Source organism: Rhyacophila brunnea, unplaced genomic scaffold (assembly GCF_057557595.1).
Source record: "Rhyacophila brunnea isolate RB1 unplaced genomic scaffold, BYU_Rbru_1.0 scaffold_3, whole genome shotgun sequence".
NCBI classification, from domain to species: domain Eukaryota; kingdom Metazoa; phylum Arthropoda; class Insecta; order Trichoptera; family Rhyacophilidae; genus Rhyacophila; species Rhyacophila brunnea.
The window spans coordinates 95744-123732 of record NW_028232965.1 but is presented as its reverse complement, the minus strand read 5'-3'; the positions used below and the strand labels follow the sequence as shown (position 1 = coordinate 123732).

At 33.2% G+C, this 27989-nt stretch overlaps 1 protein-coding gene and 1 non-coding gene across 4 annotated transcripts in view; one reads left to right on the top strand and one right to left on the bottom strand.

The window, feature by feature from the left end:
* The window catches only part of pcm (5'-3' exoribonuclease pacman), a 60042-nt gene extending 37137 nt beyond the window's left edge, over positions 1-22905 (top strand). The window contains exons 19-33 of one of the 3 annotated variants that reach the window (XM_085952500.1): positions 295-436; positions 3157-3275; positions 3871-4049; positions 4392-4590; positions 5925-6017; positions 6112-6284; positions 6425-6488; positions 7733-7848; positions 8676-8778; positions 9436-9537; positions 9892-10038; positions 10460-10591; positions 11387-11472; positions 20263-20380; positions 21152-22905. In XM_085952500.1, the coding sequence (XP_085808626.1) occupies positions 295-436; positions 3157-3275; positions 3871-4049; positions 4392-4590; positions 5925-6017; positions 6112-6284; positions 6425-6488; positions 7733-7848; positions 8676-8778; positions 9436-9537; positions 9892-10038; positions 10460-10591; positions 11387-11472; positions 20263-20380; positions 21152-21223 (1845 nt within the window). In that variant the 3' untranslated portion in view covers positions 21224-22905. The remainder of the gene's footprint in view (positions 1-294; positions 437-3156; positions 3276-3870; positions 4050-4391; positions 4591-5924; positions 6018-6111; positions 6285-6424; positions 6489-7732; positions 7849-8675; positions 8779-9435; positions 9538-9891; positions 10039-10459; positions 10592-11386; positions 11473-20262; positions 20381-21151) is intronic. The other 2 variants (XM_085952501.1, XM_085952502.1) reach the window with 2 other exon arrangements.
* TRNAG-GCC (transfer RNA glycine (anticodon GCC)) lies at positions 14569-14641 on the bottom strand. Its single transcript has one exon. It is a non-coding gene; the product is annotated as a tRNA-Gly (tRNA).
* Positions 22906-27989: the final 5084 nt, after the last annotated feature.

Sequence of the window (27989 nt, the reverse complement as noted above, 5' to 3'; positions counted from 1 at the left end):
AATCACCCGGCGATCCTCCTTACTCTAAACTCTATGAGTCTAGGCTGAATCACCAAAAAATCTTCCATAGGTCATCTTCCGACTGCTGCGTTAGACACACCTAATAATGAGTTGATGTATTAATTGTTATTTAGACAAATGCGCACATGGGATAAGTTTTTTTTAATAATGTCATGAGCCAAAAAATGGGCTCGTGGGAGTTTTTGCGTATGCAGGTCTGCTGATATGTCGGCCATATGGAGAGGAGAGGTTAAATAATTCCACAGTTAAATTTTTTGGACGGATTCTTTTTAGATTGTGGACACTTCGTCGACGTCAAAGAATGAAAGAATCAAGATCTGCGTGAACGTGGAGCCGGAACCCCAGATCGTTCCACTGCAGAGAGAGCCCAATGTGCGGGTCTACATGCCCGTCAATGTCGCCGCCGCCAGATGCGGTAAGCCCGTGCACATACACCTTGGTGTCTGTCATTCATTACTTCATCTGTGATTGTTTATAACAGGCTACTAAGTTAACTAGTGTACTGCACCCGTAGAAACCTAATTACACACTTGAATTAGTTTAAAGTAAAACATTACTACTTTTTAAATATTTCACCTCGTTTTGGCGCTTGATAATCTGAAGCAGTTTGCTTTAAAATAATTTTATTAGTGTATCTAACCTACAAATTGAAGTAATTACATATTATATCATATTTATATGTAAAAAACCAAATTACCTCAAAAAGTGTCAGTTGACAGGATAATAATATGTCAGGTTAATACGTCCATCTGAGATCATAAAATATTTTTATCTGTAATACGAGAGTCATGGCCCCCACATCCTGAAGTGGGGCCCCCAGGCCAAGATCGTTGGCGGGCCCCCCTATCTAAAACTAAGGTTAACGGCAGTGTAATGTTTTACACTGCAGCGTTTCCCAAATGTTGTTTCCCGAGGTAAAAATTAGTAAGTGTATTTAGCGTATTGTTGAGTTGGTACCTACCTACATCTACTCGAAGTATTTAATATCAACAAACTATGATAAAAAATTGTATTGCACAACCATATATTTTAAAGTTTTAATAATCTCGAAGTAAACTTGCTCCGCAGGTGACTTTTTTAAATATTATCTTGACGAGAGTACTCAGATTAAAGCTATAGGGCAGAACCTATGGTGATTGTCGTCTTCCTGCGTGTATCATTCATTTAGTCAGCATACTGATTTTAAAATTATATCTAGTTTGCTATATTTTTCTGGATTGATTTTTTCGCCAAATAAATAATATGTACATAGGACACATACTACAAAAACAATGTACGCTTTTGTTTGTTCTAAATTAACTAGTTCTGCACTCCCCCACCTGAAAATCCGACCGTCATTGATTCTTCAAATCCTCAACTGCAGTCGTCCCCGGACGTCTGTGTCATAACAAAATAAATATGAAATTCTAAATTTAATTCTTAGTTATTAGGGATTTTCATTTTCTTTCAAGTACAGTATTTATTGGTTTCCCACATTTACCATTTGGTTTATCTGGTTCCTTCAAAAACGATAGATTGAGAATCCACTGTACATAATATCGACTGTAAAAAGGAAAAAAGGCGTAATCCACACAAAGCAAATTTTACAGGAGGAGCAAAAAACGTTTTTTCAATGATTTTCTGTCAAAATCCAAATAAAAAATATACACAGACTTAAAGTGCATAATGATTAATAATTTGGTGTATTATTTTCCCAATCTGACATTAATTACGTAAGTTATTAGAGAAAAACCGATAAAAATGATGGTAACATCCTTTTTCCTTACCAATTTCAAATGTCGTATTCATAAAATACAGTGGACTTACGCAGCAAATAGCCTTTTTTCACACTTATTTTTAATTAAATTCTTGGGAATGTATTTCTTTATAGTGTTTCACTATGTGTTTATTTAATATTTTTCCATTTCATATGGTTTAATTATATTAAGTTTAAAATTAGAACAATCATAATTTATTATTTTCAGAAAAAAAGTATTTTATTAAACCATAAATGACACATAATCATTACATAATAGTAATAATGATAATAGTAAATATAGCAAATATTTTATTATATATAGATAGACATAGTATATTGATTCAAGCTAATCTTAGTTATTTACAATAATTATAACCAATATTTGCGGATGTATTTGGTTCTTGACAATCACTTGTGACTTTGATCAGTGGCTCCCATGTGGCTCCTGACAACAAATTAAAACAAAACGCATTTTACTCGAGATTTATGTTATTACTATAAATAATACGGTGCATAATTATAATTTTTGTCCATTACAATGATTTTAATCGTAAATATAAGCGTACATAGGACCAAGTTCAGTTTAGAATTGTGTTTGACATGTCACATAACCTATAAACCGCACGGCGGTGTTTGAAGTAAATATAGCAAATATTTTATTAATTTTATCATCTAATATGAACAAGAGATCATTAACCAAAGATTAAGACACAATATAAGTTGTAACATAATGTTTTATAACAATTTACAGAGAATTAACGATGACGCTTCACTTGTGCGGCATAAAAATTTCAAGGCGTAATTTTAAGGTCTTACCATTTTTCTTTGTGTTGTTTATTCCATCCATGTTAACACCACACATTTTAAGAATATTTTAACTTCTTTCTATTGCCATTTTCACTGGATTAGTATACTTTAAATGAATTTTAATGGAGAGAGTGTCGAAAAACGTGTTGGACTGTCAAACGAGCGAGCAAAACTATTAGGTGGCTTAATCTTCATTATGGTTCATACCTGAGCCAGTCGGCCGTCAGCGTTTAGTAAAACTGCCATTATCCTCATACATTTACGGATTAAGTTGCTTACCGCCCTTTTCCTTACCACAAAAGATTGCTTAAACGACTTATAATGTCATTGACGTAGTTTGAGCCCCTTTTCCTGGACGTAAAATTCACAGTCCCTTCATTTCTAAAAACTAAAAGCTAAATTTTCATAATAATTCGTCATTTGCAGCTTAAATCCTTTGGGCATACCATGTATTGAGTTGAATCCTTTGCTAATAACAAATAAAACCCACTTTGCAAAAACTGAGGCTTATGCCCCTTTTCCTTTCCACAGTCGATATGTATGTATTACAATTTTATTATCTATGAGAAAAATTGTGTCTTATTGTACAGGTATTCCGAACGGAGTGTTGTCCCGAATAACGGCGTGCGTCTTCGTCACCCCCGATGGCTCGTCTGAAAAGAAGATGAGAGGAATTAATATCGGCCTCAATATCAAATTTTTGAAAAAGGTTTCACATTTCTTTACTGTTTATTACTTGTGCATTATAATTATATTTAAAATCTATAATAAATTTATAATTACTTCATAATTTCATTTCTGTGACATTACGAGGAGGTTGTAAATTTATATCTAAATCGGCTTACGTCAAGTCATTAGCATGTGACTATGTTTGACTGACCGACATTGTCTTGTGTGAAATAAATGATCGTTACCGCCATTTGGTAAGTTTGTATTTTTCTCTAAACTGTGTCACATGTGGATTGTGGATATAAGAAAGCGGATCATGCTGCCTTTCATCAAACCTGAGGTGAGGTAAATATGTGACATCCGACCCGGCTCTACCTCAAGAGAGTCTCAACCTTGCCCGACTTTTCTTCGAGCTGACAGGTTTCGATTGTCAAGCGTCTGCTAAATACAATTTGCAGGGGAATCTATGAGATTCCGGGATGACCTCTAAAACAGTGACGAGCGCAGTGGCCGCATGCTCCACCTGAGAAGTCTGCACGGGCAAGGAAGAAGGTGTCACATTTGTATTGCCCAATTTCATTGTCGTTTTCAGTTGACAATAATATGTTTATGAATGTGCTAAATTTTATTCAAAGAATGAAGAGGTGACCGGGTACACGAGGAGGATGGACAACCGCTGGTTATACTCGCAGAGGTGCATCGACCTCATAGTCGATTACTCGGCCGCGTTTCCTCAAGTCTTCCAATTGCTCAGTAGACACATTGACTATTTTGAAGACTTCACCGAGAAACAATTATTCCCTGATAATGTGGGGTGAGTCATTGTTTATATTCCCTTTCTTAATCCATCAATTCTGTGTCAAATTATTTTAATTATTTATTATGGTGGTCCACTTTCACCATGCATGCAATTAAAATTCATATCATCAGGTGACCGCCGGACCGGCATACGTATGGTTCTAGAATCAAATCACAGTCGGTAAGGTTCTTGATAAATTACCATGTGATTTTTGGATTGGCCGCGATATTTTCCCTCTGACGCTTTTCGTTGATGGACCGGCCTGCGGTGATGCCTCCTGAACGGGGATGCTACAGCCAAGTGAAAAACTCTATCCTCGACTAAATAGTAATTCACTCATCCGTATTTTTTTTTCAGCGAGGGCAAACTGCAGGATATGGTGGAATGGATCAAAGCTCATCCTTTTAATAAGTTTTCTATTCGAAGTTGTGACACCGTAGGGTTGGAACCCGATGAATTAGAATGGCTCTGTAGCACGGTAGACGAACAACACTCCGGATTGCAGGCCGAAACAAAACTTTTAAGACTTCAAGTGAAGCCGTCTGTATTATTCAAGGTATAAAATATTTAAATTATCATTCACATTTCCTTAAAACATCCTTCATTGGAAATTGAATCAATATTCAATGATAAGGTGTGTGAAAATTTATATAATTTAAAAAATTCTTGATCATGGATAATGATGAAATAATAATAATTACAAGATAAAAAGAACTTTTTATATACAACGTTTTTAAATTTTCTGTTAAATCATATAAACTTGACTTGACTAGCTTAAACGATCAAAAAAATTTGTACTTTATAGAAATACTGAATAATGAAATGTCATTTCATATTGATTTCCATAGTAAAAAATGTAAAACACGCCAAAATAGTATACTTTAGAAGAATTCAAAATGAAAAATATGTCCATATAGTTTTTTCAGAAATATGCGACGAGGGATGGAGGTAGGCTATTGAGATTCGACATAAATAGTGCACACTAAACTATGTCAGTCATACTTATTTGTTTTCATCGAACTAAGAATAAAATTTGCAGATGGTGCTGATTAGTTTTTAAAATTCAATTAAACCCTTCCTAACCATACCATAATAGTTTAGGTATGCTATGGGCGATCCGACAAAAGCAGTGCATACTTTTTCAGTCATACTTATTTGTTTTCGTTGAATTAATAATACATAACATAATATAACAAAATTCATTAAGCCCTGCCTATACCTTATCGCAATTGATAAAAAATATTCTTCTATCTATAAAATATCTAAAACTATGTATGGTTTAAAGGCATAATTTTAGATAAATAATAGATAAATGAATATATTTCCAGAGACCATTATCGACCATGGCTCGGATTAGGTAGGGTTTAATTTAATTTTAAAAACTCACAAACACTATCTACACATTGTAGTATTAGTTCAATGAAAAAAGTTTAGTGTGCATCATTTATGTTGGATCTTAACAGCCCACCTCCACCCTTCACCGGTGATACTCGGCATACAAAAAGATGGCAACTCTGGTATGACTGATTAATCTTGCATTTTGTCATCAATTTTTCAAGGTCCCTTGGATTTCCAATCGATGGCATAATATAATATAATATAACCATATATCTACTAATTTGTCAGATTTTTTGCCAGTAAACACTAAACACTTGTCTATGTAATACTGACTAATGTATTTCTACACGGTTGCCATTCCAGAATCTTATTTCAAAACTACGAGTTATTTTAAGATCTAGTGAATACAAAATTAGTTTTGACCATGACTGCGGATTTCATATGGCATGGTAGTATGGTTACGCCGGGTGTTTCAATCAACATTGTGTTAATAATAATATACCGATACATTATTACAAAGGAATATCACTCAATTTCCTGTATCATTTTCAGCCTAATCTTCACTCTGGAAACATACCTCCGGACCCTGCGGCGGCCAAATATAGGTTATACGACAGAGTCGTAAATGTCAATCCCAATTCCACTGTAAGTATATTCTGTGCAATTGACTTTTATGAAGTTATCTACCGCTGTATTTGTTGTCATTCTGTGTATATTTACAAATCAATATGAATTGCAGGTTCCTCTGGGATTAAAAGGAACCGTAACAGCGATAGTACACGAAAAAGAGAAAACCAACACTGTCAATCTATCCGATAAATTAAATAATGAACCCTCATTTCAAATATTATTCGACGAACCCTTTTTGGGGGGATTCAACGCGGACGGTGTCGACGGCAATAGATTTTATAGGTAGTTATTGAAACATTATATTTTTAATTTTATTCAGCCTCTATCTTTCTAACTTTATATTGTATTGTATCTGTATCTATACATTATATACTATGATGTCGAGTGGAAATATAATATTGAAAATGGTTTTTGTTCTGCAGACTGCTTGGCTTTAACTTACTGAATATTTCACACGGCCGAGCCGACTATGACAAAGCCAATAAGGTATGTATCTCATTTCTCAACATTTCTCGGGTGATAATAATATGAAAAAATTCATCAAATCTGTGGTGAAGATTAAGTACTCAACTGTCATTTAATGTTTTCTTAATCCATGACTTAGAATCCAAAATATTTCAAGTTCATTTATTAACGGCCCACGTGCTCGTCGTAGGTCAAAATTGAGTTTTTATTGTATTTTCAAACCATGATCCTGGATACTCCTTAAACGTTGTAGATAATCTATTTATATAATTTTGAAGCCTTATTATCCTTTATAGTTATTTTAAACATATGATGACTGCATAAAGTATTTTTGTCACATAAAATAGTATTCTTTTAAACCTTTCGCTCTAATGTTTTAGAATATAGTCATATTTCGGTACATAACTGTGCAGTGGTGTTAAGATTTTTTACATTTATTAATTTTTAAACGCATTTATAAAACCGATATTTATAAAGCCGATTAAATAATCGGCGCCACAAATAATTCAAATCGATTTAGTTGTCTGTAATATTAGGCGCAGTGCAAGTGAACCGGCGATGTCTATTTTAATGGTGAAAAAGTTCTTTTTACGGGACTATTCGACCACAATTTATTAGGTTTTGCAATCGAGACCCGAATCCTGCTCGATCTGTTGATCCCGAAATTGATAATCTTATTGTTTAATCGAGAATCGAGAACGTATTTTGTGAACTAAAGATGAAAAGTAATTTCTCAATAAATTGGTAGAAAAATATACAAAATTATCGATTGAACTCCTTTATTTTATGAGACCAATTCATCCATATTATTTGAATAAATAAAAGTGTTATAAGAAACATGTGTTGCAGAAAATTGTGACATACTTTTTTAGGTATTGCTGATTTGTATAATATATGTGATAATAAACCATAAGTGTCGCGTATCCGCATCAGTCATCACGTCGCTAAAGTAATAATATTATTAATATATTGTTGCTTAAGTTTTATGATTATATTTTGGCTGTCCAAATGTATTATACATTTGTATACCTATACCTTTTGTTTTGTTTTCGATCGTTTACCTCCTTCCGACAAGCAAGTCAGTTTTCTCAGGTTTCCCCCGCTAGTATTAGTTTATTAACATGATCATTTTTTGTCGCCTAAAACTTTTTTCAATCGAGTGATTTTCATTTTATGATTAAACACTCTTCACCCTTGTGACATCATCTGAATTTGTCTGCGGCATCCGAATCTTCGGCCTTCATTATTTTCATGTCGGTATTCAGGTGCAAGTGAACATTCGACAGGCGGTTGGAGACGGAGACGGAGACAACCGATCGGACAGTTTCAATAACCTCAGAGCTAACGATGGCCATAATTCCGCTTTCGCCAGCTATGCCAGGTAATATTTTATATTAAACTAATAGAATAGTAAAACAAATACCATTAATATCAGGGCTTCGAACCGAAAACTGGAAAAATCAATATTTTTGTCAGAACGACAACCGCAACCGAACTGAAAACAAATAATCGGTAATTTTTTCGGTTCAGTACACGCGCGTTTACATGATCTCACTCCCCACTTCGGTTCTCGTTCAGTTGTCGTAGACGCGATACGTCTTACGTTTTGGGAGCTGAACCGAAAACCGGAAAAACTGTTTTTCGAATCGAAAAAGATTAACTGTTCGAAGCTCTGATTAATATAAACAGGGTTAATTATTCATATCCTGTGCTGACAAAAATTATTAAAACTATCTTCTACTAATTGTAATGTGAAAATAACTACATTTTTCTAAATCACCTTAAATGATTTATCTTAAAATTACAAATTACAGTAATAAATAATCAACATGCCGATCCCAATTGAATTACTATTGATCATTGCAAAGAAACAGAAGGCTCGGAATAAGTACATGATTATCATAGAATTTGCACACTTCCATCACACATGTTGGGACTTTTGAATGAGTTACTATTGTAATTTTATTTTTATATATATTTATATATTATTTTATATATATTATTTTTTGGCGCACACTGCAAAGCGTTCAACCTCAATCGATTCTGCTGTCATTGAAAATGTGTTGTTTTTCACACAAAAACGATATTTGGATGAGTGATTTCTAACGCTCTATCTTGTACGTTTGTCGTCTTGACAGCTTTCACTCTCACTCGTTGAAGCGAGCAGTTGACCGTTAATCTTATTTTATTTTCATATACGACGTGCAGTTCGACCAAACATCAGGCCGACTTTCAAATGGGGAATTTGTACGGAGGCCCACCCCTCCATCCGACGCCGGCCGTTCTGCAAAATATCAACAAAAGCCCGCAAGTAAATGTCCATGAAATTTTATCTTAATTTGTATGTAGTCGCTTATTCTGACGATGTCGTTTTCTGATATTACAAGCATCGATTTATAAATGGGGCACGTCACGCATATCGAGTGATGTTTTCCAATAATTGAGATATTATGTTATTATAAAGTCACTACAGTTTTCTTGAATCTCAAAGGAACACGAATCTATATTTTTAGATGTTGAGGTTTTGATTATTTCATTATTTAAAGACTTATGATGCATATTATTATCTTCCGCATTTCAAAAAAATACTCAACATGAATTGACTATTCTAGATCATTAATTTAGATACCTAGCGTTTACTGGACAATTTCAAAGATCTGCTTCCATTCCTACAATTCCATTTCCATTACAAGTTAGTTTAATATTGATTAGGTATATTATATTATTTAGTTTTTTTGCAATCGATAGCTATCTCATATAGTGATATAACCGAAACAGCTATCGACTAATATAAGGAATAATAAGGAATAGTAGTCTGACTTCTGCCGTATCAAATAATTTGAAGCTGTTTTCAATTCTCAATTTTATCATAAATATTATTCCTCTATTTCCACATGATTCATCTGTATCTTTTTAAAATCATACATGTACCTACCTATGTGATATAAAAACATATTGACATTTTCAGGTCAACTCACCAAATGTTTTAGAAAATGACCCGGGTACAATTTTACTCAAGTCTTTACTTAAAATTAATGAAACTGACACAAAACGTGCGACTGCGAGCGCTGTACGTATATTTCTATTTTTATTAGAATTTTATTTTATATCAGTAGGACTTAAGTTCCCGGTAAGACCTCCGACCTGCTCGTGACATGCGAATTGTTTTTATTTCAAATACACTCGTCGATTCTTATTCCTCTCTAATGAAGAATGAAGTATGCCCATTAATTATTGTTTTATGAATGTTATGAATCCGGAATGCTAGCAAAACATTTAAAGAAAGATTCGATGAGGAAAACAATATAGGTTCATGTTCCCAGTATTACTATAATTTGGTCATGAGATTTTTGACAATAAATTTTTTTTTTTGTACAAACTCTCGGCTGTATCTTAAGCAAATAAAGACTTGTTCTGTTTTTAGCATGAAAACCGCAGGGGGGATTGTTTCATTCCCAACTTTGCTCTGCCACCGCCCCCGTTAGTAATGCACATTGGACGCCAATCGACCGATTCGAATCACCTCAAAATGATGTTTCCTAATAATACCCCATCATCGCATAACAACAGGGTAACGTTTAATGCATATTCCAAAATTATGTTTTCATCACTCCACCTCATTTGTATATTATTTTGTATCCTTAAACATGTTAAAATACTTATATTGGCCTTTTTTGACATTTTGGTTTCGTTTTCCATAGTGTGCAGGCGGTTCTCAATTGCAATTTCTTTGTAATAAATTTTAAATGGCCTATTAAATCCCCAACTAAAATATGAGAAATCTTACTTTCCGATCATAATAAGTATCCAATACTGTTATTATGTCTAGGGGAATTTTCTAAATCGTAGTACGGTATTTAGTAAGTATATTATACACTTATATTATCAGACGCCATTATGGGACGTAAGCTGGGAACCTCCTAGACACCTTCCCGAATATAGTAACTTCTTCATTTATTTCAATTGATCTTTCAATTTTTGTGATGGAATAGGGCACCGATGGCTCTAACCGAATTGATTGTACAGCGAATAATGCGTCCAGAGTGACCGCGCCGAACAATAACCGAGTACCTTTTCCTGCAAAACTAATAAACCTCGACGACTCGCCTCCGCCGCAAAACCAGGTTTGTGTTTTTGATAAGACTTCAATTAGGTAAGATTCGCAGCTGAAACTTTTAAAATCCACCCAGACTCGGAGTGCGGTCGATAATCTGCGGAATTAGGAAAGATCTCATTCTGAAAGATAAAATTTCATTCTACCCGGCAGTGTGGACCTACCCTTTGCGTGGCCGACATTTTAAAAATCATCTTCTCTCCTTAGATATTGCCGTTACATATTATTACATATCGTCGTTGAAACTAGAAAATTGTGTAACTCCAAAAACACTACTTTACAGGAGAGACAAAAAACATTTTGGTTTCCTATACAAATATATGGTTTTGGAGTTAAATCATCCATGATTTAACAATGTTACAATTTTTCAGGAATTACAAAATTTGCAAGATGGATAGATATTATCAACGGCCACTAGATGGCATTCAAAGTCTATTTTCGATTAAAATGGAGTTACACAATTTTCTAGTTTCAACGACGATATATTCTGTCACCACTATTATAGTGTGTCACCGTTTGTTTGGGGAATCGATACTGATGTCGGTCACATCTGTAATATGGATCGGCGTATCGAACTTAACTTTGGATAAATCAATTTAAACTGTATTAGAAGAGCGACTTGATACCTCGGCTACGACAGCGGTCGGCTCTCGTAGACCAAAGCGCTGGCTTTTGATCCGCGGGCTCCGTGTTCGATCTCGGTGAGATCATAGTGCTCTTTTGTGATTTTTTCATAGCCTGGGTATTTCTGTGATTGTATTAATTCTGCTACTCTGTATTTCTAAGTATTTTTTTTACATTTCAGCGAAATAAAAAACCTAATGAAAATGAAATGAGTAATCCCACGGCGCCGATTTCATTTGTTCCCCTGCAAGCTGTCACAAAACAAAGGTAATAAATACTTCATTTATTTAGCCCCGTGTCAAAGTCACTTAAATCACATCTACTTGTCAATCTATATATTATGCAATGAATGCAGGTAGTAGAGATAGAGCTCTACTTTCGGAGGAATGAGGTACTAATGAGGTTCAGAAAATAAACAAGGTGAATGACTAGAATTTATTTTTGTTTCTCAATAAGTTATGGTCCCTGACAATGTTGACAAAAAATCAAAAAGTGTTGGAAAGTGTGTTTTGTTAACGTAAAAACAATTTATTAAGGCGATACTTCAGTGAAACGGCAAATAATTTTCAACTATAGGTGTGACGAAATTTTGGACTCGCTGGCAGTCTGAGAGCGAATGTCGAGGTGTGAATACGTCAATTTGTTTCGTGATGGCGACGGGAATATTAATTCTTAAATCGTGTAAAGATGACTAAAAACTTTACCCACTATTACTACCTTTAAACATGTCGATGAATATAATATTATTATTATTGTTACTGATAGAACAATAACCAGAACATTAAATGGACGCATGTTGGATTTATATAACAAATTATATTTCGTTCGGCATGCGTCATTTTCACCCGCGACCCGCAATCCGCGCATCGCCTACCCACGATCTTTTTAGACCATGCCTCAACTGAGGTATAGCCTTAAGATTTTATAAGTCTACCTGACAAAGCCATAGCAAGAAACAGGAAAAAATCGCAATTCTCCTGACACCATTTATTAGAAACAAATCATATAAAGAAATAATTGAGGCGTCCAGTTCCAAAATCCTCCTTGTTGCATTTTGCTCTTTTTCAGAAAACCGCGAAAAACGATTTTGACTGTTTTTTATCACTGAAATAGTTATTTAAGGGGGGACATGCTCGTCGAAGGTCAAAATTGAGTTTTTATTGTATTTTCAAACCATGATCCTGGACACTCCTAAAACGTTGTAGATAATCTATTTATATAATTTTGAAGCCTTATTATCCTTTATAGTTATTTTAAACATTTGATGACTGCATAAAGTATTTTTGTTACATTAAATAGTATTCTTTTAAACCTCTCGCTCTAATGTTTTAGAATATAGTCATATTTCGGTACATAACTGTGCAGTGGTGTTAAGATTTTTTACATTTATTAATTTTTAAACGCATTTATAAAACCATTAGCATAATTTATTACGAGATAATTTTTGTAAAATATTCACGATAAAAAATTATATTGATAATCTCTGTGATCCCAAATTTGTCAAGAATTAGGCATTTTATTATTCAAAAAATCGGCAAGATTAACACATTTGAAGATGATTCTAAAGATATTTATTATAAGCTATGTCTTTGACCATTCAAGTGTGATAAACATCTTATGAATAATGATTGCTTTATAATAATTATTGACCTAAGAATAAGGTAGTGTTTTTTTGAAATACGCCATTTCTTTTGTCATCCCCCAGTGGTTAAGCTACAACATACGGCCATAGCCATAAATTGACAAACTATAATTGAAGTAGGGAGTAAAATGATATTAACGCGCGTGTTTGAACATGTACCGTTTAAAAAAAAAAAAAAAAAAAATTCGGTTAAGTACATGTTCAAACACGCGCGTTAACATAATTTTACTCCCTACTTTAATTATAGTTTGTCAATTTATGGCTACGGCCGTATGTTTTAGCTTAACTACTAGGGAATGACAAAAGAAATGGCGTATTTCAAAAAAACATTACCTTATTCTTAGGTCAATAATTATTATAAAGCAATCATTATTCATAAGATGTTTATCACACTTGAATGGTCAAAGACATAGCTTATAATAAGTATCTTTAGAATCATCTTCAAATGTGTTAATCTTGCCGATTTTTTGAATAATAAAATGCCTAATTCTTGTCAAATTTGGGATCACAGAGATTATCAATATAATTTTTTATCGTGAATATTTTACAAAAATTATCTCATAAAAAATTATGCTAATGGTTTTATAAATGCGTTTAAAAATTAATAAATGTAAAAAATCTTAACACCACTGCACAGTTATGTACCGAAATATGATGATATATGATGAGCTAAAATACTGTTAAATGTGTTGATCGTTTAAAAACATTTCGACCCAAAGCAATAAAATCCGATCAGACAGGATGCCGCCAGGGTCGGATTATGTTTATGACACTATTTAAGTGTCTACTTGATGGGTAGGGGTTTACGTAGGGTGTCGATTTACACTTTCCACTTATTAAAAACACTGATTCAGGGACATTAAGTATTACGTCAGTATATTTCGCTTGACAAGTAACAATTAATTATTAGCAACATTATTTTGTAAACGCACGCTTTGGCGCGAAAGTTGGCAAATTATTGTCGTTTAAGGTTCAAGGGTAGGTTACCGACTGACTGTACTACCTACTCTCGACCCTTCGTCCGCCAAGAAACAGATAACGGTAACTTTTTCTTTGTTTTGCTGTGCATCCTGGTCTAGCCTTGACTCATTTACAATTACAATAATATCATTATATGTCGATTGGAGGATTTTTGATGGGGGATTTAGGCATTATGCTATTTGGTATCAGTACCTACCTAATTGGTGTTTTGCCGACAATAATAAAAAAGTATCCACGCATATGGTTGAAAAATCCAAGGTTTGTGAAGTCCGTAGATACCAACTTCTTTTGTAGTTTATAAATGCCATGCTTGTTTCGGGGATTTTTACGATGGTTTTCAGATTTTTTATTTTCAACTTTTTTGTCGACTTTTTGTGTAATGTGACCGCTCATTTAAAAATACATATTCTCTGATATAACGAGTAACGCTTATAACGGACAAATTCAGTCAGTCCCATCTTCCTCGTAATAACCAAGTTCGACTGTAATAAAACGGTTTTTGGAAATTGACGATCAAATAACGGATTTTGGAACCATGATGGTCATGCATATAACGGATTTTGGAACTGAACACGTTTTTGAACAGTAAAAAGTTGAGCAAGTAACTAACATCAACCGCGGTGATGTAATGTGTTTTTTAAAGTATGTAGGTATATTAAAAAAAGATATATAAAATTAAAATGCATCAGTAGAGTACCTCTGCTACATGGAAGTACATTGAAACATGTATATGTCGAAGTTGCATCGGCCGGGAATCGAACCCGGGCCGTCCGCGTGGCAGGCGAGCATTCTACCACTGAACGACCGAATTGCATACCGGCTGTTGCTATATTTTATAAAATGTTATATTGCATATCACAATATGTATTCACTTGTTAACGTATATTAATATTAAGGTTAAGAATATAAATTAATAATTTAAGAAATTCATATTAATAAAATAAAATAATAAAATATAAAAGAAAATACAAAAAGTTGCATCGGCCGGGAATCTAACCCGGGCCGCCCGTGTGTCAGGCGAGCATTCTATACGCATACCAATAGTTTTTACATCAAAATAATTTATAGAGGAAAAGAAAGTATGTGATGTGACTATACTGTTTATTTATAACGTCATAAAATATTTGCGTGGGAGATGGAGATGCTTCACACAAGCTTTTTCAACTGTAAATCATGAATAAAAATGTGATAAAGACACTCACCCAGTCAAAATTAGCTCCCAGTGATGATATACACTCGATATATTACGAAATTCACATTTTCTTTATATTGTTATACAACTTTTTTATGATACTAATTAAATTTATATCCCTTCTAATATTATAATAAGTTGTAAAATTTGTTAAATCTGTACATTCAATAATTTTTCTTTGTATGACATGTTTGAAAACATTTTCCAACATGAAGCGGAATTTTGCATCGTTTGGTTTTCGTATTTTTGGTTTCGCACAAATCTGACAATTACGTCTCACTAAGGTTTTTGTTTTCTCGCTAGCTATTTTTACTAACTCATGGTTTTTTAAAACCTCGATAGTCTATCGTTTCGGTCAAAACTGGGAGTTCTTATCGTGGTAGAAATAGAAGGTGCATTTATTTGCAAATCATGTGTGCCTGATAGGGACGCTGTGGTTTGTTCAGAAGATCCATCTTCAAGCCAAGACTTGTAATAAGAACTCGTGAAAGCGAAGATTGTTTGTTGCATTTAATTTTTTTTAAATTTGAAATGCATTGAAGATGCCACAATTTATGAGATATAAAGAGGCTTTCTTGGTCCACTTTAATGATTTCCGATATATGGGGTTATAAGATAAATATTGATCTGCTAGATCAACACCATTCATAAAACTATTGTAATCCATAACACATTTTGGTTTTCTGATGGGCAGCCCAGTTCTCCTGTCAGTTTTTCCAGTTTCCACTACATCCGTCCGATGTATCGTGGAAATCATCCGGACGTTTCTTTTCTTATTGGTTTTCCACATTTGAATGAGAACATCCCCTTTTCGTCAAAATATAGTTTCCTGGACTTGGAGGCGAATATTTTTTAGTATTGCCGTTATGTCATGATTTTTTCGAATTGTGCCGCAGATTCTAGTTTTTAGTCCCATCAGATAATTAGCCAAACGAACGCTATTATAATAGTTGTCAGCATAAACATTGTACCATTTATTTATGTATGGTGACAACAATTCAGAGATGGTGATATCTAATGGAGCGCTGATACCCAAATACAATTTGAAATTGCAGATATAGCCACTTTTCGATTCGCAAATCATCCTATTCAAAATTCCGTATTTGATGATTTTCATGGGATTATAAACATGACATTTAAGGCGGCCTATCTACGAAATCATCCCTTCATCTAGAGAAAGGTTTTGATTTGGTTTATAAACTTCCTGAAATATTTGGTGAAATAATCACGTTTTGAATTTTGAGGAGACGGTTTTCGCTTGTTTCATTGTTCGAAAAGTGGAGATATCTTAGTATTTGTTGGAATCTGTCGCGGCTCTTCGACTTTCGAAAATATGGGGTCTATCCTAAGATTCGTGGACCAATAGTCGCCAACAGTATTCTTCCGAACTAACGCCATAATAAGGACTAAGCCAAACCATTTTTTTTATCTCTCGGTTAGTTACGTCTTTCCATTTGCGTGCGTGAGGTGACCTCATAGAGTTGTGATGATTTTTTTCACGATATGAATTTGTCTCCTTGGCTATTGTTTCAAATAAATCATCTCTTATGCTCGATTGGTTTCGAGGAATAACTTTTAAACCTGGTACACCTTCGAAATCAGGCAAATTTCTAGGAGGATCAAATTCTGACCAATCCAATGTTATAACAGGATTATCGTCTTCTTCAGATGATGATACATGCGTGACACGCGGTCTCGAACTAAGACATGACAATGGTACATCACTGTCTTCATCATCACTGTTATCTTCGTGAACGTCATTGATATCGTCTGCGGCGTCACTAAGGATCTCCATAAATCAAACTCCCATACACAAATATGTCAATGTAATCTAAGAGCGGAATGCACAATCTAAGATTTCGTTCCTAAGGATAAGTCGCCGAAAAGGATGACTTAACTATAGACAATCCTGAGTATAGAGTTAAGGAATCCTTAACCATAGACTACTTTTGTTATGAACACGCCCCCTTCTGTATTACCATTTACCACTGACAGCTGCTGTCAAAATAAATTCGCATGTCTATAACACAGTCCATACACTCAAATTCATTTGACAATGTATCTCAATATGGATATTGATAGTGTTAATTCGTTTGGCATGTACTTGCAGAATATTATTTTATTTTTATACGCCAGCCCGCAGAAATACAAAATACCAGATGAAGAATGACATTTAATGCTAGTGTTACCATGTTAAAAAAAAAACTTGTGGTGCCTGTGGAATCACGTATAATGACTTATAACGGAAACATAAGAGTATTATAATTAAATATTAATATGTATTTATAGTTATTGCATTTATAAAATGCAGTTGTCATATTTTTGTCATCGTTTAACGATTATAAAATAATTTACCTAATTTACCTAACGAGAATTTTTAAATATGGTATTATTTTCAATAAAAATGATCTTAACTAACGACAGTATTTCTGCATAGTGTTTTCTGCTAAGGAAATTTTAGTTATGACAAATGTTTCTGCATTCCGCTCTAATACATGACATTTTTTGCATTCTGGAAATCTCTGTGTAACTTTTGTTAGTGTTAAAATATGTCAATCGAGGTCACAGATCACTAAACACCGTACAATTAATTGCACAACATTAATTGTATATTTTTAATTGCTTCAAAAGTCAGCGCACAATTCTAACAATGTGTATTTTGTATCAACCCTGAGAGTTTATTACACCGTAATGTCTGACGAAATATTGGCTCAAAAGTCTTTTGAAAGTACTAAACAATTGTTTAACCTGATATTTTTATGATTGATTGTCTAATGGTACGTTTACATCTGACACTTATGTTGTTGTCAATATGGGAATGTTAAAAAAGAAAGCAGCGAGTATTATTATTTTAAGTCTTTTGGCAACAAAAAGGAGGAAAAAATGGTCTAGATGGGTGCGGGAATGGATTCAGCGACGAGAAGAACTAGGTGCCTTCCGTTTAATATCAGAGTTTAAAATCGAAGATCCAACTCAATTTGTGAACTTTAGTTTGCAAGATTGGACCTTTTGCCAAAAAACAAGACACACAATTTAGAAATGCCATAAGTGTAGAAGAACGATTAACAGTAACATTGCGACATCTAGCACTTGATCGTCATTGCATATTCAATATAATATTATCGTATTACGAGTACAGGTGTGGGCCAAAATGAATTAGGTAATACCATTTGAAGCGCATTTTTTCTTCACAGAGTGCATCAGAATTAATCGTATGTGCCGAGAACAAGCGATATTTTATTTTCGAACAAAATCCATAGATCTCGGCACATCCGATTTATTTCTCACTGTCTATGATTTTTGACAGACCGCTACAGTACATTATTAACGTAAACGTTGGGCATACATTCATGGTGTATACCTATGATAATTGATTGTCTGTTGTTTTAGAAATATACCTATGTAATTCACTAGGTACCTGTCAAACTACGAATAATGTGTCAGAACTTGATAAAAAAGTAGACGGTGGTCCAACTTCGGTGATATATCGCGGCAAGTTCGGAATTGTCGAATACGCGGTGTTTACATTTGCGTATATAAGTAGATTGAATAAGTGACAGGTGAGTGTCGACACACGCAAAATAAGTGGCTGGTACAAATATAATTACTGTTTACACTTGGTGAATATGGTGTCATACATAAATATGACAATATAAATGTCAAATGTAAACATACCATAATGTTGTCATCTAAAACTATATTTTTAAGCATACTACATCTGCCTCCTGGTTTGGTTGAAAACACAAAGTAAAATGCCCATTGAAGTGTAGGGGTTAACTTTCAATTACCATTTTTGGTGGAAAGACATATCCAATATAATAAAACAAGACATATACATAGTGTTTAAATAATATAACAACAATCAAGCAGTGCCGTAGCTAGGGGTGGGGGCGCAGAAATGGAGTTTTGTTGAATATGAAGACAGCTTTCGTATAGTGAACACTAGTGATAATTTAATATACAGGCACATAATTCAGATTCACTTGTTAATGAAACGTTGTTCAGAAAAATATTTGCAAACTATTGTGTCCACATGTTAAGGGCGGACATGCTCAGCGTAGGTCAAAATGGAGCTTTTATTGTATTTTCAAAGCATGATCCTGGACATTCCTTAAACGTTGTAGATAATCTATTTATATAATTTTGAAGCCTTATTATCCTTTATATTTATTTTAAACATTTGATGACTGCATAAAGTATTTTTATTACATATAATAGTATTCTTTTAAACCTCTCGCTCTAATGTTTTAGAATATAGTCATATTTCAGTACATAAATGTGCAGTGGTGTTAAGATTTTTTACATTTATTAACTTTTAAACGCATTTATAAAACCATCAGTATAATTTATGTCGACATTATTACAGGGAAATATTTACGATAAAAAAATATATTGATAATCTCTGTGATCCCAAATTTGACAAGAATTAGGCATTTTATTATTCAAAAAATGGGAAGATTAACACATTTGAAGATAATTCTAAAGATACTAATTATAAGCTATGTCTTTGACCATTCAAGTGTGATTAACATCCTACGAATAATGATTGCTTTATAATAATTATTGACCTAAGAATAAGGTTGTGTTTTTTTGAAATACGCCATTTCTTTTGGCATTCCCCAGTGGTTAAGCTACAACATTTATAGTTATAGTTAGTAGTGCAGTTAGTAAAAAAATATATGTAAATCAGATCTTTATGCTTGGCAGAACCGATATCAAGTTAAGGGAGTTCATTATAAGCGCGCGTGGATTCCGCTCTCAACATGCTGTTATAGATCCTAAATAAAATTGTTCAACAAATATCAGTGACTGTGAAATATTAGTAGTGGAATGTGGAAATAGTGAAAAGAATATTATGTAATCCTGAAATTACAAAATTGTTGACAATAATTCTTTTCACGATTACAACAAAAATTAATGTATTATTGTTGAAAAAATTCCATCTTATTGTTTATTGATTATTTAGTTGTTTTGTCTGGTTATTATATTTTATGTTAAAAATTCACTATTTTTCACTTGTTAGCGAGTACGAGTACCTATATGAAGAGTGTTGTGCTTTGTATATTAACAATAAATAAAGGATCCTTGAAGTATGCATAGGGTACCAGTGGTGTATCACGTAAAGGATGCATAACACCATAACGCCTTGCTAACACCCTGCGATTGGGACCTGTTTCCTCTGCTTAGGCTCAGATGTACATTGTCCCCTGACCGCTAAAACAACATTTTCTTAATTTTTCAGGAGTAGAAATTTAAAGCCTAAGAAGGTATTCCATGAAATCAAGCCTGTGCCTGTACCTATTGCCCCAAATATTTCAAACATCGTGGCAAATGAACCAACTCTATCTACAAATGTCCAGGTACACCTTTTCCTGATAAAAATACAGTAAAAGCCGGTTAATTCAATATCGACAGAAACAAAAATAGGAAAAAAATCAATTAGATTTCAAAAAAATATTTATATTCCTTTTTTGCAATTTTCATGGTGATGTTTTGATGTTTATAGTACAATTTCTTATAAATTTTCATGGAGCTAAAATTGTAAAAAAATTAAAAAAATGAAAATTCCGTGTAAAGGATAGTAATATAATGAGAAAAAGCAAATCGTTTCGGTTCGAGATGGTAGGAAGAAATTGGCCATGAGAAAAAATATAAGTCGACATTCATCTCTGTTCAGATGGAATAAGAACTAACCTTTCAATTTGATTTTCATGTAAATTTCATATAAAAAATTAGATTCATTTTATAATTAATAATATTGTTTTTTGTTTCTAAGAAAGTAATTAATTCCTTCCTAAAATATGTAGCTAAAAAAACCATCTCAGGAAAAACAGAAGGCTGAGCTTGACTTATATCCTTATCTATCGCAAAAAGTACTTAAATTATTTTTAATTTTTTTAATTTTTTTTAATTTAATTTACCGATCCACGCCATTTACGTCGCCCCCCCGTAGGTTAAGGACCTCCGGGCTGATCGATTGGTAGCTCCGAATCCAAATATTTGAAATAACAATTTTATTTATATGACAACTGTGCCCCGGTATTTGCCCTTGTGCTTTGTTGATCGCGAGCAATGCGTTGCAATCATAAGTGATGTGATTACATTAACTTTATGACTTTTTTTAATTACAGTCTACGCCTGCTCCGGTGAATCTTAATAAAAAGAAGCGTTCCAGAATTGCAGCCAATTTTGGACAACTGTAATACATCTCTCTAGATCTCTCTGCACATTCTATAGAGATATGATATTGTTTATTATAGTGTGAAAAGGAAAACAATTTCTATTATTATTTTTTTCCATGAAAACCTGGGAGGTTGCACTGCTCTTGTTTCTTTCCTGTCTCGGTGATACCGTGTGTATTCCGGTCATAACTGTACCAAATTGATATGATTAATCACTTGAGATTTTGTAGAACTTTTCGATGATAATTTTTAAAGAATTTTTAACCAAATTCTATATTTGAAAATATATTTGGAAAAGTTGCAAGAATTATAATTATATTTTAATTACTAAAAATAAGCGTAAAAATATTTAAAAAATGAATTGGAACAACTTAGCCTTGAAATTGCATAGATTGCGATTTCTTCTACTGTGGACGAATTACATAGGGTCATTTTTTTTATTGTAACCGTTATTATTTCCAACTGCCCTTACGTGAAGCCTATTTCATCATCTTTTCTCGCTTGGCGTTGCTATAACTATGTCATATTTTCCATCAAAACTATCGAGCTTCACGTTTATGTGGTATGTTTATAATATGTATCTGTTTATTTTAATTATGCTTGGAAGATACACTATGTTTTTAATCAGACTGTAAAAAGAAGGAACGAACCTTACATACGATGAAATTTAATCAAAATGTTTCTGTGCAATGTTTTCGTTTACCTTTATAGAAAACACATCAGTCAATATTCCGATTAAAAGAATTTCAGTCATTAATAGAACTTTGAATTAATTGACATTAATCTTATAAAATATATGTATACCTATATATAAACAGTGATGTTATAATAATTGGTGTCCTGCTATAACATGCTAATCCAGGGGCGCACCAAGTGGGGGTGTTAGGGGTGGGAAACACCCGGGCGGCAAAAGTCCCAAAAAGTAAAATATTTTAAGAAAAAACATCTAGTCTCAGCTTGTTTCAAGGATAGTAACAAGTGGCAATTTTCTTCCATGTCATTAAATATCACTTTGAGCTTGATCAATTTGAGCTTCTTCCGTGCTCCTCCATACATAATATCGTTATATTATTTAAAGGGTAAAATATGTCATGATTTTTGTTATGAATATTTTGATGACAATAAAATAATTTTTAAACTTTTCTTTGACTAACCATATTTTGGGGTGGCACCTGGGCGGCAGACACCTTAGGCGCGCGTCCCTCTGCTAGTTCGTCTGGAGATAATTCATAATATCAAAATGGAAGATCTATTAATTTTCAACACACTGTCATGGCTGTTTAAAATGTTGTTGTCCTCTGTTGGCAGTGTTACACCACCCATAATAATACACAAAATAAATTATATCTTAAACATAATTAATTTAATATGAATTGGAATGAACAAGAGGAGGAATTGCGCCCCGCCCCTAGTGACAATATGAAAGAGGCAATTTAACACAATTTTACTGATAATTTACATCTTGAATGTATTTTAAATAATCAATCAACATTTATGGCACCATAACCGTTAGCGGGTCTTGGTCAAAAACTTCCTCTGTCTCGACGATCCAGCGCTGACACTCTCCAGTTGCTTCGGTCAAGCACTTCTGTGGCGCAGTCCAGTCATCTCAGTTTCGACTGTCCGGGTGTTCTCTCGCCCTCAGGGCATCTATGGATGTGGGTTATACCGCGCAATTTCTGAAATTATTTCAATACGTATCTAAAAACAAAAGAAAAATATTTTCTTTTTAATACAATTTAAAAATAAACTCATAGTTGGGCGATGTAGCTTGGAAAACCCAAAGAATTGTACACTTTTGTATAAAAGCATGAACTTTGACGTAGTGACATGAGATATTGAGCCTCTCAAATTAAGCAATGCAATTTTTTGACCGCCCTCATGGTATCTTATAAACTTATGATTACAAAATGTTAAGTTTAACTTTAAATTAGTATTTATACATGTCTATACTGAAAATCAATCAAATCAGATGGTAATTATAGAATATTGGATTTTTGGCCATCATCTTGGTATTTTAAAAATGTAATTTTTAACTTAAAATTCGTATTTAAGACCATGAAATATCTCCAAACTGAAAATCAATCTATTAAATTGCAGTTTTCGTGTTTTGTCGCTAGAGGCATCACGCTCCCCCTATCAATATAATCTTCGACACCAATGATGAAAACATATTATCCTTTTCTCAACATACGTGACATTTTTTTTTGTTAATTGTGTAGAAAAATCATATGTATCTCTTCTAAGGAAATCTACATGAAATTGAATTCCGTATTTGGGTCACCGTGTGATGTCAAAATGTCACTCACTATGTGACCTTTTTTTACCTGTTTACAGTGCAATAGAAAATGATGAAAATTAATTTACAGGGTACCTTTTATTTTTATTGATTACAATGCCAATACAAATTTAAACATTACGTGGTTATACTTTTTATTATTGCCACAATTATTTGCCATAAAATAGTGTGTGGGGCTCGGCGCTCTGCAATACCCCCTATTTTTTCTTTCTGCGACTTGTTATGTGTGGAGAATTTAAGAAAAGAACATAATATTATGTCATAAATTTAAATAGATAAAATCATGTGACTTATTATAATCAGTGGCGGTTACTCCAACACCATGCGGGTCTACTGCGCTCAGTAATTTTCTGAAGTATGTGCGTATTTGTTATTCAAAAGGCCGTATGAGAATATTACAATAATAGCGAGGCAATTCCATTCATTTGTGGTGCTCGTCGATGTTATTATGGAATAGGGTCCACAGAAAAAGTGGTCAGCAGAGCTATGCCATGTTAATATTTTCACATAAGATCATTTAGATTATTGTACTATGTTTTATTACCTAATATGATTTTAGTGGTTCAACTTTTTCAGTCTTCTTTTTTACTACCATAATAACTCAATGCCGTAATAACAAAGCGATACGAAAGAAATGAGTTTGACTAGGAAAGATATTTCAAAAGCCATATTTTTTTGCATAATTCCTAAATATATATATATAGGTATATCAAAGACTAATAATTGCGTATTGTATTGTGGTGTTTGCCTAGGCTTGTTAATTAAATAAATGAATTCGAAGATGTTCCAGATAGAGCCTTTTGAGTTTTCGTATAAAAATCACTGAAATGTTCCAGTATGACATTAGGGTCATTGTTCTATTAAAAAAAATACGGCCAAGGAAAATTAGAGGTCGCAGAGGTCCTTTGTTTCACTTTCATGCGTTTAGGCTTCATTAAGGTTTTTATCAACATCTTTGGTTGAACTCTTAAAAGGATAAAATCAGTTCTGTGAAACACCGTTAATCAATGAAGTATAAATGCATTTTTCATGTTGATTATTGAATAAACTGTATACCTACTTACATACAATTCCAGTCTTCAATGTGTAAGTTATACATGTTTTTCCACTAAAAATAATGACGAATAGATCTTCTATTTAAAAGATTAGTAATTTTTCAGTACACACACTACAAATAAAAGAAAAATAGAACTCACCGGCCGCCGCTGATTATAATTATCTTGTTTTGTCCTATAAAATAATATTTGAGGTGGTGAGGATTAATCGAGTACAGTTGACAAATAGTTAAATAATGAGTTAGGGCAGTCTCCACATCATTTGAAGAGTTGAACCAGGATTAAACAGGAACATGGAAAGACAATACAAGCATTGTATTTGGAGTGTGTTTCATAGCCGCACTTGATAATTTGCATGTTTGGCCTTCAATTGGCCAAATTCAAATAATCAAAAAGAAAAATCAATATTTTTTTTAAAGATCATTTGAGAAGGGGAGATCTCATCTACAGAATGTTGTAAACAGTTTCAATCCCCAGCACCTCAATAATTGTTGTCCATAATATGGTATTAATTTCTTCCAAATAAGGACAAAATAACTTACTATTGCATCTTGTGATTTAATTTTCAATAAAGACTTTATATTATCATTTTGTTCCAGTAATTTATTGTTAATTAAGATGCTGTTTTAATTGTGTCGGTGAACATTTTGTAAAAGACATATACTTACAAGTAGAGTTGGGTTTCGGGAATTTCCTGACGGGAATTCTCGAGACATCGAAATTTTCCATCTCGAGAAGTCCCGGATCTCGAGAATCTTTATTATTAAATAAAAACGATTTTCTATGTGAAAAAAGTGGACGGAAAACACAAAACGTTCAAAGACTGATCGGGGTATTTAACACAATTAGCCAACGTCGACTCAAAATGAGTGCAATTTTTGCAACATCAGGGAATTTTGTATCTCAAAAGCGTACACTATTGTCAGACGCAGCAATTGGCAGTCTGTGTTTTTTGAAACTCCATTTTAATAAGTAATGTTTTTAATTATCTCTGTTTTCATATTTCTATTTTGTTTGTCTTCTTACATAAATAAAAAAAAATCATATTTTTTTGGAATTTGTCTGTTTTTACTCTGATTTTAGGATTTTTACAGGTTTTTTAAATTCCCCGATATCTCGAGAATTCCCGAGAATTCTTTTCTGGAAATCCCGAATCTCGAGATTGAGATTTTTTTACCCAACTCTACTTACAAGTCACCTTAGCTTGCCTCTAAAATAATCAAGTAGATAATAATGAAATATGCTAAGATGTTACAGAAATAAGGTATGTACATGACATTTTATGTGAAATATGTGTACAGATCAGGCATGCAGAATGTTTTATTTCTAATATAATAACATAGGCGATGATATAATTTAATGGAGCACATTGCTTTAAGATGTTTAAATAATTCACAATTGAAGGGCGGAAAGAAAGATCACACCCGCAAAACGAGTTAACGATGCCATCTTGTGGAGAATTTTGTAAGCTATGAGATGGCATACTTCGAAGAAATTAATAAAAATCATTGTCCAAATACTGACCACAGAAAGAAAACAGTCAAATTCAAAAGAAAGGTGTTTGCCACGAACATTTGACAGACAAGGAGTATTTATATATATGTTACACCGAATGTGCGAAATTGACTATTACATGAAATGGGCAAAATTTTGGCTAATTCATGTAATAGTCAAGCCTGTTGCCTTATTCATGAATTAGGTAAATTTTATGCTGAGTACATGAATTCGCCAGGGTATGGAATTCTTGAACTGTCAACATGACAGAAGAAAAAGTAAATTTAATACGGATGGTTTTATTAGTTATAATTGGACATAATATAATATTATTATTATTAGGTTAGGTTTTGTAATTCTGAATTAAATTATTCAACTGAATGTCCATTTTGAGGTGAGCTATCAAGTGTCAACAAACTATCACAAACATTCAATCGACCATTGCACGATTGATACCCAAGCACGAATCAAATCGCGAAAATACTTTTCAATAAAATTCTTCCGTTATCATATTATAGTTCTAGATTTTTTTTTGCGCATAGTAAATGGATATGAATGTCATTGTAGTTGTTGATTGGTATATTTTTATATTATAATCAATGACATTTGACACATTTGTTTCGTTAGATTAGTTGCAAAAAACACCACCGGAGCGCGATCATCTATTTTGACCATAGATAATATATGTACATTTTGACCAATGCATGAGCATTTTGATACATTTAGTTTAGTTGCAAAAAATACCAACGTAGCGCTACTATCTAATTTGTCCAATACATGAACTAGGCAGAAAAATTACTGCCGAATTCACGCACTCTCCAGATATTTTGTCTAATTCATGAATAAGGCAACGGGCTTGCATTTTTCATGATTTAGGCAAAATTTTGCCCATTTCATGTAATATTCAATTTCGCACATTCAGCGTAACATATATATATTTATTTTTCTTTCCAAAACTATATATTGTAACTAGAGTGCATTGTGATTGTAATTAATATTAAACTGACATGTAAGATAAATTTAAAATTTGAGCTTAAATAATATAACAAGGAAATTATTAAGTTTTTTCTCTCAAAACTGAATTAATGTGACAATGATCTTTCTTTCCGCCTATCCTTCGTTGTCATTATAGCCAGAGCTGTCAGTCAAACCCTCATATTTTTTTGTGTTTCGGTTCCAGCAAAAAGTGGTGTATATAATGATGTTATGGAGTTTTGTGTGCTAGAGTAGGTTGGGAAGTGGTTTCTTTTCTATAGCTTTTCAATGCTGCTTACCACAAATATTTATATTATGTTAAGCATATTTCACAATTTAAAAGAGTATTTTTGTATAAATAGCAGTTGGCATTATGCTTCCAAGAGGACGAAAGCGTTCCTGATAATATTTTATCATATAATAAATTATGTGAATAATTGCTATAAATTGATATAATGTTTGAGACTTTCACGGTCTGTTATGGGAATAGATTTTGGGTTGACACTGTTCTTCCTCCGTACCTCGATGTTTCGGCCACAGGTTATTCTCAAGAGAATGAATGAACCCAAAAATCTATCGCTATAGATTGACATTTACATATATTAATTAATAAAAAGTTTAATCACATCTTATTCAATCGCTTTAATAATGTATTTGCTATTATTTCTAAAACTTTTAGAGCCATTTACATATCTCCTAATCCGGTGCTTTGCAACTCTTTTCGTGTCATGGCACACTATTCAAATCCTGTGATATTATTCCCGTTTAGAGTTTTTTTAAATTGTGAAGTGAGGGTTCTGGTACCGCTACCGTACTCAAGGTATGGGGGCGAATTCCGGTTCCTTTATCAGCTCTGGTTATAATGTGTGAAGGGTGTATTGACTCACTATTCCGAATTGAATGCGGTGAAACGCTGACTAATTTGAACAAGTCTCAAAAAAGCTCGAATGCTATTGTTTCAATA